At 40.2% G+C, this 9,849-nt stretch overlaps 1 protein-coding gene across 1 annotated transcript; it reads left to right on the forward strand.

The window, feature by feature from the left end:
- Positions 1–8,389: 8,389 nt before the first annotated feature.
- On the forward strand, positions 8,390–9,022 carry LOC116609242. The gene has a single exon (XM_032370125.2). The coding sequence runs from the start codon at positions 8,435–8,437 to the stop codon at positions 8,999–9,001; it is 567 nt and encodes a 188-aa protein (XP_032226016.2). The 5' UTR covers positions 8,390–8,434; the 3' UTR covers positions 9,002–9,022.
- Positions 9,023–9,849: the final 827 nt, after the last annotated feature.

Genomic DNA, 9,849 nt, shown 5'->3' on the forward strand with positions numbered 1-9,849 from the left:
TTTCAGTGTCGAGCCGCCAAAATCTGATCTCTTAAACAATAACCCGTCTCGTGTGCACAAGATTACAGTGCTTTTGCTTACACAATTTATCTTACTTATCTTTAAATTACTCACGAGAGTTGACTCATTGCATTATCCTGCGCCATTTCGCGTTACCATGGTAAAAGACAAAATTAAATGGGAGGCGGTAAAATATAATAAATAATAAAAAACAAGAGTGACATAAAGACAAGATTTGTTTATAGCTACTTTTATAAGTTGAATAAAAAGACAGTGATAAATTAAATCATAGACAATTGATGTGATGAATTTATTATAAAAAATGTCCATAAAGTTATGTATTTTAAAGTTAAAACTAAGTAAAGGTAAAAGGAACTTTAACATTTGGTCGTGCACTAGAAAATGCTTTGAAGCAATGGTATCATTAACAATCTGTCCAAGGTGTAAGCAAGATTTCATTACACGTTTTAATTTAAGGACGCAAGCAATACCTCAACAGAAAACAACATCACATCCTTTAATTAAAAATCATTTAATACATAAAAATTATGTACGTTTTTATATAATCTCTTAATAATAGCCATACATCATTGGCTTATTTAGCCAAGGCAATAACGAATCCAGTGTCGATTATAGTCGTATTTCTCTGATAGTTTTAGGCGAAATGTAAATAATTCTGAGCATTTTCCTAAATTCCTTATAACCTTTTAAAATTGATAGATTTGTTCGATTCTTTATATTTTCATCTTCCAAATGTTATGTGGTTCGTATGGATACCAAATAACAAGCGTTCCCGCGAATGACTCAGGTCTGTAATATTGAGGCATTTTGATCAACTTCGGAAAAAAGGGGATCAAGACGCAGCTCTTACAAGCTGCAATTTGATTGGGCAAATGAACAATATCCGCACCTCGAGGGTCAGTACGCAGCTCTTACAAGCTGCAATTTGATTGGGCAAATGAACAATATCCGCACCTCGAGGGTCATTACGCAGCTCTTACAAGCTGCAATTTGATTGAGCAAATGAACAATATCCGCACCTCGAGGGTCAGTACACAGCTCTTACAAGCTGCAATTTGATTGAGCAAATGAACAATATCCGCACCTCGAGGGTCAGTACACAGCTCTTACAAGCTGCAATTTGATTGAGCAAATGAACAATATCCGCACCTCGAGGGTCAGTACGCAGCTCTTACAAGCTGCAATTTGATTGGGCAAATGAACAATATCCGCACCTCGAGGGTCAGTACACAGCTCTTACAAGCTGCAATTTGATTGGGCAAATGAACAATATCCGCACCTCGAGGGTCATTACGCAGCTCTTACAAGCTGCAATTTGATTGAGCAAATGAACAATATCCGCACCTCGAGGGTCAGTACACAGCTCTTACAAGCTGCAATTTGATTGGGCAAATGAACAATATCCGCACCTCGAGGGTCAGTACGCAGCTCTTACAAGCTGCAATTTGATTGAGCAAATGAACAATATCCGCACCTCGAGGGTCAGTACACAGCTCTTACAAGCTGCAATTTGATTGAGCAAATGAACAATATCCGCACCTCGAGGGTCAGTACACAGCTCTTACAAGCTGCAATTTGATTGGGCAAATGAACAATATCCGCACCTCGAGGGTCAGTACGCAGCTCTTACAAGCTGCAATTTGATTGGGCAAATGAACAATATCCGCACCTCGAGGGTCATTACGCAGCTCTTACAAGCTGCAATTTGATTGAGCAAATGAACAATATCCGCACCTCGAGGGTCAGTACACAGCTCTTACAAGCTGCAATTTGATTGAGCAAATGAACAATATCCGCACCTCGAGGGTCAGTACACAGCTCTTACAAGCTGCAATTTGATTGAGCAAATGAACAATATCCGCACCTCGAGGGTCAGTACGCAGCTCTTACAAGCTGCAATTTGATTGGGCAAATGAACAATACCGCACCTCGAGGGTCAGTACGCAGCTCTTACAAGCTGCAATTTGATTGGGCAAATGAACAATACCGCACCTCGAGGGTCAGTACACAGCTCTTACAAGCTGCAATTTGATTGGGCAAATGAACAATATCCGCACCTCGAGGGTCAGTACGCAGCTCTTACAAGCTGCAATTTGATTGGGCAATGAATACTATCCGCACCTCGACACAAAGAACGAGAGAATAGAGACAAAAGAACTCCTTCGTTGAACAAAGATAATAGGAGACAAAGCAGCTGCGTACTTACTCAAAAAAGGTCGTGAACTGGAAGGCCCGGGTCCAGCCATTTGTAACGTAGATCGAGATGTCAATCAAATTACATGATATAATAATATATGCGCGCTATACTAGCTCCCGTCTTCAGTCTTCTTAGTTATTGCTAAAGATCGTTGTGTGGTTACAAGTTTTCCCATTATATTTAAATCAAATAATTATTCAATTTTAGGAAACAAATCTGAACAATTTTGCCATTGCATTTTGTGCGCGCTCTGCATGCGCAATCAAGAATGAAACAAACGATATTTTCTTTTTTCTCATACAATTCTCTGCTTTAAAAAGTTTTCGCTATTCTGTTGCCGTCTCAAAATTTTAACGAATTTAAAGAAAATGCGTTGTTTCAGATTTTGCCGTCAAAACAGGAAATTATGCACTTGATTAAATCTCCTTTCGCGCGGCCAAGAAAATTTTCAGAGCTCTGTAGAAAATTCAAATTGCAATCAAATTCAATCCCCTTTTCAGAATTTAAAAGCTTTTTAAAGCTTTTTTAAAAGCCTTTGAAAGCTTTCTTTGGCTAGATTGCTTAGTTAAAGGTTTTAAGAACTTTAAATAAATTTCTTCAGTTTCTTAGGTTTCAAATATTCCCGAGTTCCCCCCTTCAACTGTTTGTGGAATCCGATTACAGGGAGTGAAAATCGTGGAATGGAATAGGAATGCGTGGATTGCTCAGTAGAGAAGACCTTTGAACCCAGCATTCGAGGAAAATGGCGCCTTCTTCATCGCAGTCATTGCCCCTGTACCCTACTCACCTGCGAGGACGGTCGAATATCTTAAGACTGAATAAGACAGATGATTTAGTCGTATGAGACCTGCCTACGACACGTCTTAGCCCTGAATTACACAATACGACTTTCGAGGCCGACCGTCCTAGCGGGGTCGTACGCTGATTTACACTCTACGATTCGAGTTGTAGAGTCGTTGCGGGCAAGTCGGATATGAGCAGACTCGTACCCTGTCGTTATTTGCTGTTGCGTGGATGTCCACAGGAACCCTGAAGCGAAGACTGGGAAAAAAAATGGGAGATTACAGATCCAAGATGGCGGACGAAATCGGCGCTAGCAAATGTTACGATTTTTTACAGACTAAACAGCTCAGAATATTTCCTTTTCTGGAAACACTTTTTCTGTTTTGACATTCGAGGCATCAAACATTGAAACAACCAATCACAGATCAAATTGTAAGATGACGTCATAACACTCGCTGGACCTAAGTAAAAAAACATGGTGGCCATAGAGAGTCGAGAATAAGAGCATAAAACAGTATCTTTCTGATTTTTGGTAGGGTTTTAGACGTATCAAAACTTGAAAGACTTGTAGAAAAGCCTTTGGGCGCAAAGATATGGTAAAATTTATATTTAGAATGGCTATGTTCGGTGGGAAAGTCCGATTTGCTAAAGTCAATAGGTGACGGCGAGGATCATCACAATTGAATTACATCATGGAAGCGTAATTATACTGGAATTCGAAGGCACACTTAACGGTGGACAAGCAGGCATGGATTCTTGACCCTGGAGTTGACTACTCAGTACTGCAAATGGTATTCGTTGCGTCCTCCGAAGCTCATAATGCATGCATAAATACATGCCTTACGGTGTGTTGTGTTTAGTTTCAATAAGTTATATATGCAGCCCGTCCGAGTTTGTCGATCATGAACATTCAGTATTCAAATTGCCTTGTGCAGGAGCTGTTAAAAGCTAAATGGGGGTCTAGAATTTTTCAAAGGCGGTTCAATTTATGAAAACTATTACAAAAGCTTTGTGCTTAACAAGGATTGGACCATTGGACCACATTGGACCACACCTAGATCAGCCACTGCAGAAAATGCCTTGACACATACAGTATTTCATATTTGTTTTAATGTCTTAATAGTGGTATAAGCTTATATCATCTCATCTCCTACACACAAAAAGCATGTGGTACACAGAATATCAAATAAAGCAAATAGAAGACACAGTTTGAATTTTTTTCGGTTGGCTTGTACCAACCTACCCATCTTGTGTATAACTCTTGAATTTAAATATTTGACAATGTCCCTAAAGCATGAATGGGCTATGACTTGATAGCCGAAAGGCTGAATGGGCTTAGGATTTATATGCCTTGAAGGTTAGAGGGATAATTGCCCAGGGGTGGGTTGGAAAGGGGGGCAGTATTCAGTTATAAACATTATGAAATGTTCCAACAGAGCTCAAAATTTCATACACCCAAAAAGGATGGAAACTTGCCAACCTCAAAATACACAAGCCTGTTGGTAAAATGTTCAATCCCAAAGAAATGCAGTGAACACATGTTATGTTGTAAATGTTTTTACAGCATAATGCAATATGTCTAGAAAACAAATCATTTTCATGAGCTTGTCATGTCAAATTTTCAGTCAGAGTAAATGGGAGAAAAGTGGAAACAATTTCATACAATTTTTACAATCAAGCACCATACATAAAAGTGATGTGAAATAATCATAGATCCCCTCTCATTTCAAAAGCCCATTGCACCTTTTGAATGCACAATATGCTGTGACTTATATTATGTTTTAGTGCGAATTAAAAAACCCAGAAGTATAATACTGTGTTAGCTCTGGGGATTTAATACATAGAAACTTTTTAACCACCTTCATCCATGCTCTTGGTTTATACTCGGATCATACTAGAAGTAGAAAACCCTTCCCTCACTAGAAAATATGTTATTACTAGAAAACCTATTTTCAACAAGGGGTCCATGGACCAGGGGCAGGGCCGTAGCAGAGGCTGGGGTGCAAATCTCCATTAACGTTGATAGCCATATAATCTAATACCATTTTTCCACCAAGCATCATTCTTTAAGCATTGTCTTTGTAAATATGAAGGGGGTCCCCCTATTTTCTTGACAGTGCTACAGAACTGAGGGGTCAGTTTGTAACCATACTTTCAAAATGTGTAATAGTCAATAACACATAGCTAGAACAAATAAAACAAATATTCAATAATAAAAAAAAATGTTTTTTTATCAATAAGAGTAGAATTCAAAGGAGAAAACTCAATGATCTCTCTGTCCATCCTTATATATTTACTTATCTTCATCTTCTTTGCCATGGTCAATATTTGAAATAAATTGTAACAATTATATTAAGAAAAGAGGAAGGGGTTTTTTCAATTTGATTTATAGAGTACAGTAGCTTATTATTTGTGATGGCCTTATTGCAGAGGAGCCAACTGAAACTACAGCCTCACACACTAATTTTATTTTATTTTTACTCAATTTAGCTATTTAATAATAAACTTTGGCAGCGCTGTATAAGATTTCTGGTTTTAAAATCAGCCAGAAAAAGCAAAAAATGATAGCAATAAATACGGCTAGGCTAGCTATCAAACGAAGCAGTCCACTTGACAGTGTAGGGAGGGCCCTTGTTTCCTATACTTATGTCGGTGATGTGCAGAGCTCAACACGATATTGTTTAAAGAAGCCAAACGTCCCAGCAACTGGCGTCGCGTCCCATATAGACACTTACCGATTTCTAAAGCTACATAACCCCTTATTCTTAGAATAATTTTTTCTTAGCCCAGAAAAATTATTGTAGAGAGATCTTGGCAAATGTCTACATGTGTTTGGGTTCGAAATTGGTCAAACATGCCGCTGCAGAGCTCCAATTCCCTTCGAATAAATACTTACCATCTTCCATATTTTTACTCCATCGCTTCGAGGCCTTGCACGAGATATCTTGGAAAGATGACCTAACACACTGGCTGCTCTAAAATTGCAAAAATCGACGGGAAAAAGCTTTTAAAGCGAAAAATATATCTTCCCGGCGGTAAAAGGCGAGGGGCTTGAATGATGACGTCATAATCCATTTAGGCCGCCATATTTGTGTTTCCAGAAAAGGAAATATTCTGAGCTGCTAAAAAAGACCTATACATACTGCATTTCTTTCTTGTAAAATTCCATGTGCACATGAAATAACTGCAGAAATAGCCTATATACTTTCCTGGAGTTTGGAATTCGGCGTAAGATCATGTGCGAATAGTGACTTTCTCGCTCTAGAGCTTCTTCTAGGGAACATAAAGACAGTATGTGCTCGAATTAAATCTCTGAAAGTAGATATTTGTAACACAGAGAGGGCCAGAGGGTTTTTGCGTCCTCAGTGGATCTTTTACGTCCCTTCGGTTCAGGTTAGTAAAAAGACTGGACCTCCGGTTAAGTGTCCTTATCCGAGAAGACTGGAAACACGGGAGAATAACTCAATTGTGACACAAATTCGAATCAAGGCAGGAACCCGGAAAAAATCCCCTGTTTGAGTCAGGATTTGAACCCGTGCTTCACTTATTTGGGGTTATTCGGTGCTTACCCTCCTCGGGCCTAGAGAGCATCGGTATTCGCTTGCTTTGAAACAAACGTGCCCCAGATGAGAGCAGTCACAGACTGAATTTTCGCAGAGCACCCCCCCCCCCCAACCCTCGCAAGAAAAATCAGAAAACTATATAATCGATCAAAAAGGAACTATGAATCCAAGAAATTGACTTTTTTTACAGATATGTTTGGTACACAACTAATGTTTTGTTCGCCCGTGGTTCTATGAATTCCGTAATTCAAACACCGCTCGCAGCTTAGGTCGGGAAACTAAAAGCTGTAGAGGCTGGTTCTCACGAGCGACGACGGAACTGTAAGAGACTTATGTCGCGTGAGAACCGGCTCGACGTAAGCAAGCGCAAGCATAAGCATAAGCGCAAGAAGAACGGGAAGTTTTGATAATCTTACGTCTTTGCTACGCTTACGTCGCGTGAAAACCGGATCGACGTAAGCATTAGCGAAACATAAGCATAAATTAACCAAACTCGTCGAGGAGGTATGGGCACTAGCCTACGAATTGAGCATGCGTAAAACCTTGCGCTTGCGTCGAGCCAGTTTTCACGCGACACAAGACTCTTACGCTTCCGTCTCCGCTTACGCTTACGTCTTCGTGAGAACCAGCCTTAAAGCTCGTCCTCGATCGTCGGCGGCGTAGGATAAGCATTTTGTAAGTCCCGCCGGGTAGAGAACAAGAAGGCTGTTTCTTGAAACCACAAGTTGTTTACTGCACGAAGAAGAACCAAAGAACTCTAGCGAAGAAATGACTTACAAGGAACTTATTTTATAGTCGATTTTATTTCTTGAATCACTCGGTTGTATTTTTTTACGACGTTTCGCAATGCTGCCTTCATCAGGATTACTGTCGAATCCGTTGTATCGCGACCCGCGTTTTCAAAACCCGATTTGTTTTGGTTTTCTGTTCCGTCATTAAAATCATTCTGAGCCAATCAAAGTCTCGCTTTGTACACTTCCCTGGCTATCCTCTGGTCGAAAACTAGACAGTGACGCGACACAAAGCCAGGCAACTGCACTAGGCGAGAGATGGCCAAAGGAAAAGACAAAAACAAATCGATGTTTTGAAAATGCGGCGTCGCGATACAACGGATTCGACAGTAACGGTAAATTATGACGAGCAAAAACTCTTTTAAAGTCGAAGTATATCTGCGTGTGTGCGACTACTAGCACTCATATGTTTTGTAAGCATATGTTTTGATTGGTTTGTCCCGGGGGTGAATGCGTAATCAAGACACACACATATACTTTTTACACAGTCATATTCTAAATTGTCAAACGTCTTACGCAAGAGAAACTAAACTACTAACACAGCGCGAAAAGACGTATATTCGGGTCCGCATATTGATGAAAACGCTACGTAGTACGTCCCGTGTTCGACGATGTACGGACGTTTTCGTTCTGCACGTCTTCACGTGTGCGGGACGTCTGCGATTCCGAATCCGCTCAGTTTGTCCATTTTCAAGTCCGCACACTGATGAAAATTTCGGGTATAGCGAGTACGTAAACTCCTAAATACTGGCCGTTTACAAACGTATTCGGGTCCGAACTGAGCTAAAAAAGAGCACGCACACGCTTGAATACATGCCGTTTTCGTGTGATTTACGGGTTGAAAACGATCCTGCCGGTTCTACTTTTTCTTCTTAAAAAACTTTGGAAATTCACTATTGTATGAAATTCACCATTGTATTACATAACAGACTGTGTTTTTAATGGTTTTAAGGCAAATGCTTTGTTTGGTAACTGTGTGCATTATAAGGGACAAACAATAGACTTTCTAAAACCTAAAACCCTTATCTGCAGTCGTCCCTGATACATTTCTGTTTTTCCTATGGCTAGGTGTGCAGTTTATGAGGAAGTTCACAAGAGATACCAGGCTACATGCAATGCCATTTCCTGACAACTGCAAGGAGATGTTTAGTGTCCTTCCTGCCTGCAGTGAAGGATCAGTGGCCGACACCCTACATGCTGGTGACATAACTCTACAAGTGTCTCCTCGTCCACCTATCAAGAGAGTCGCTCTCGACTGCCTAGAGTCAGCCGCCATGGCTGATCTGTACAGCGCGTTATATCCAGACCAGGACATTCACTGCCCGAGGCTGTGCGACAGCTACTCTAAAGTTCTACTAAATGGTGTTATGTGTAGAACTACACAAACAGTTGGAGTCATTGTTTGTTGTCCAGACGGGGAAAGCAGGCCTGCTAAAGTGCAAAGATTCATAAGACATGATGTCATTTTCAAAAACTCTAACGATGGGAAACGACGCAGAAGGACGGATGATGTAGCGGAGGTGGAGTGGTTCAACAGTCACCCAGAAAGGCATTCCCGCTACCCTGCACCACTGGAGGTGTGGTCAACGGACACTTCTTACCGGGCATATGTTTTTTTACAGATATCAAGGCCCAGTGCATATTAGTTAGGTACAGTAAAGTTTAATCACGGTATGGAGACAGTGAATGTAGTCATTCCTTTAGTAGGAAGATTTATTTTGTAAGCGCTTACCTTCGACACATTCCCAAGTTACTTTTGCTTTATTCAGCGGTTGTCACTTCTCTTTATAAGAATTGTTATCTTCATGGGAAAGTAGTAACAGTAGAATGGGTTTCATCTGACTTTGAAATGAAAACTAAACACCGACTTTTATACACTACATAATTTGTATTGTATTCTCCTTCTAATAGTGGGAAAGTGAGTGGTAGTTATCGTTTCACAGTCGGATGAAAAACACTATTTTCATTTAGCATTAAAATATATACTCTTTCACGGGTTTTATCGAGATGACTTTTAAATTGCTTGTATTTAAATGTGTTTTCACATGCGTAATTTAATATATAGTGACAAATAAACAAATCTTGGATATAAACGCTTGCGTACTGAAGTTTGTCCTTTTTTTCAATTATTTTTCAAGTCGCAACTAAAATTTGACGTCACATCTATGAATTTGAAGTCACAACTTTGAAATTTGAAGTAACAACTATGAAATTGGGCCGAGTCATATAAACCCCGAACACTCCTTTTTTGGCTATTGGCTACTGGTCGGACCTGCTATATAGAAACACGGCGACAACGACACTTGGCAGAAAAACACGGAATTCGGGCGGCAATCTTGTGTTGTAATGGGCTAGTTACTGTTTTAGTCGTTTTGGCTTGAAAAACTTGTACATGACCCGCAAACGCTTGCATGCGTGATATCAGGTGTATACATCTCTGAACATGCCAGTACACTCCGTATGTGACGGCATACAAGGGTGTTCAAGACGAACA

The sequence above is a fragment of the Nematostella vectensis genome, chromosome 3 (genome assembly GCF_932526225.1).
Source record: "Nematostella vectensis chromosome 3, jaNemVect1.1, whole genome shotgun sequence".
In the NCBI taxonomy this organism is placed as follows: Eukaryota; Metazoa; Cnidaria; class Anthozoa; order Actiniaria; family Edwardsiidae; genus Nematostella; species Nematostella vectensis.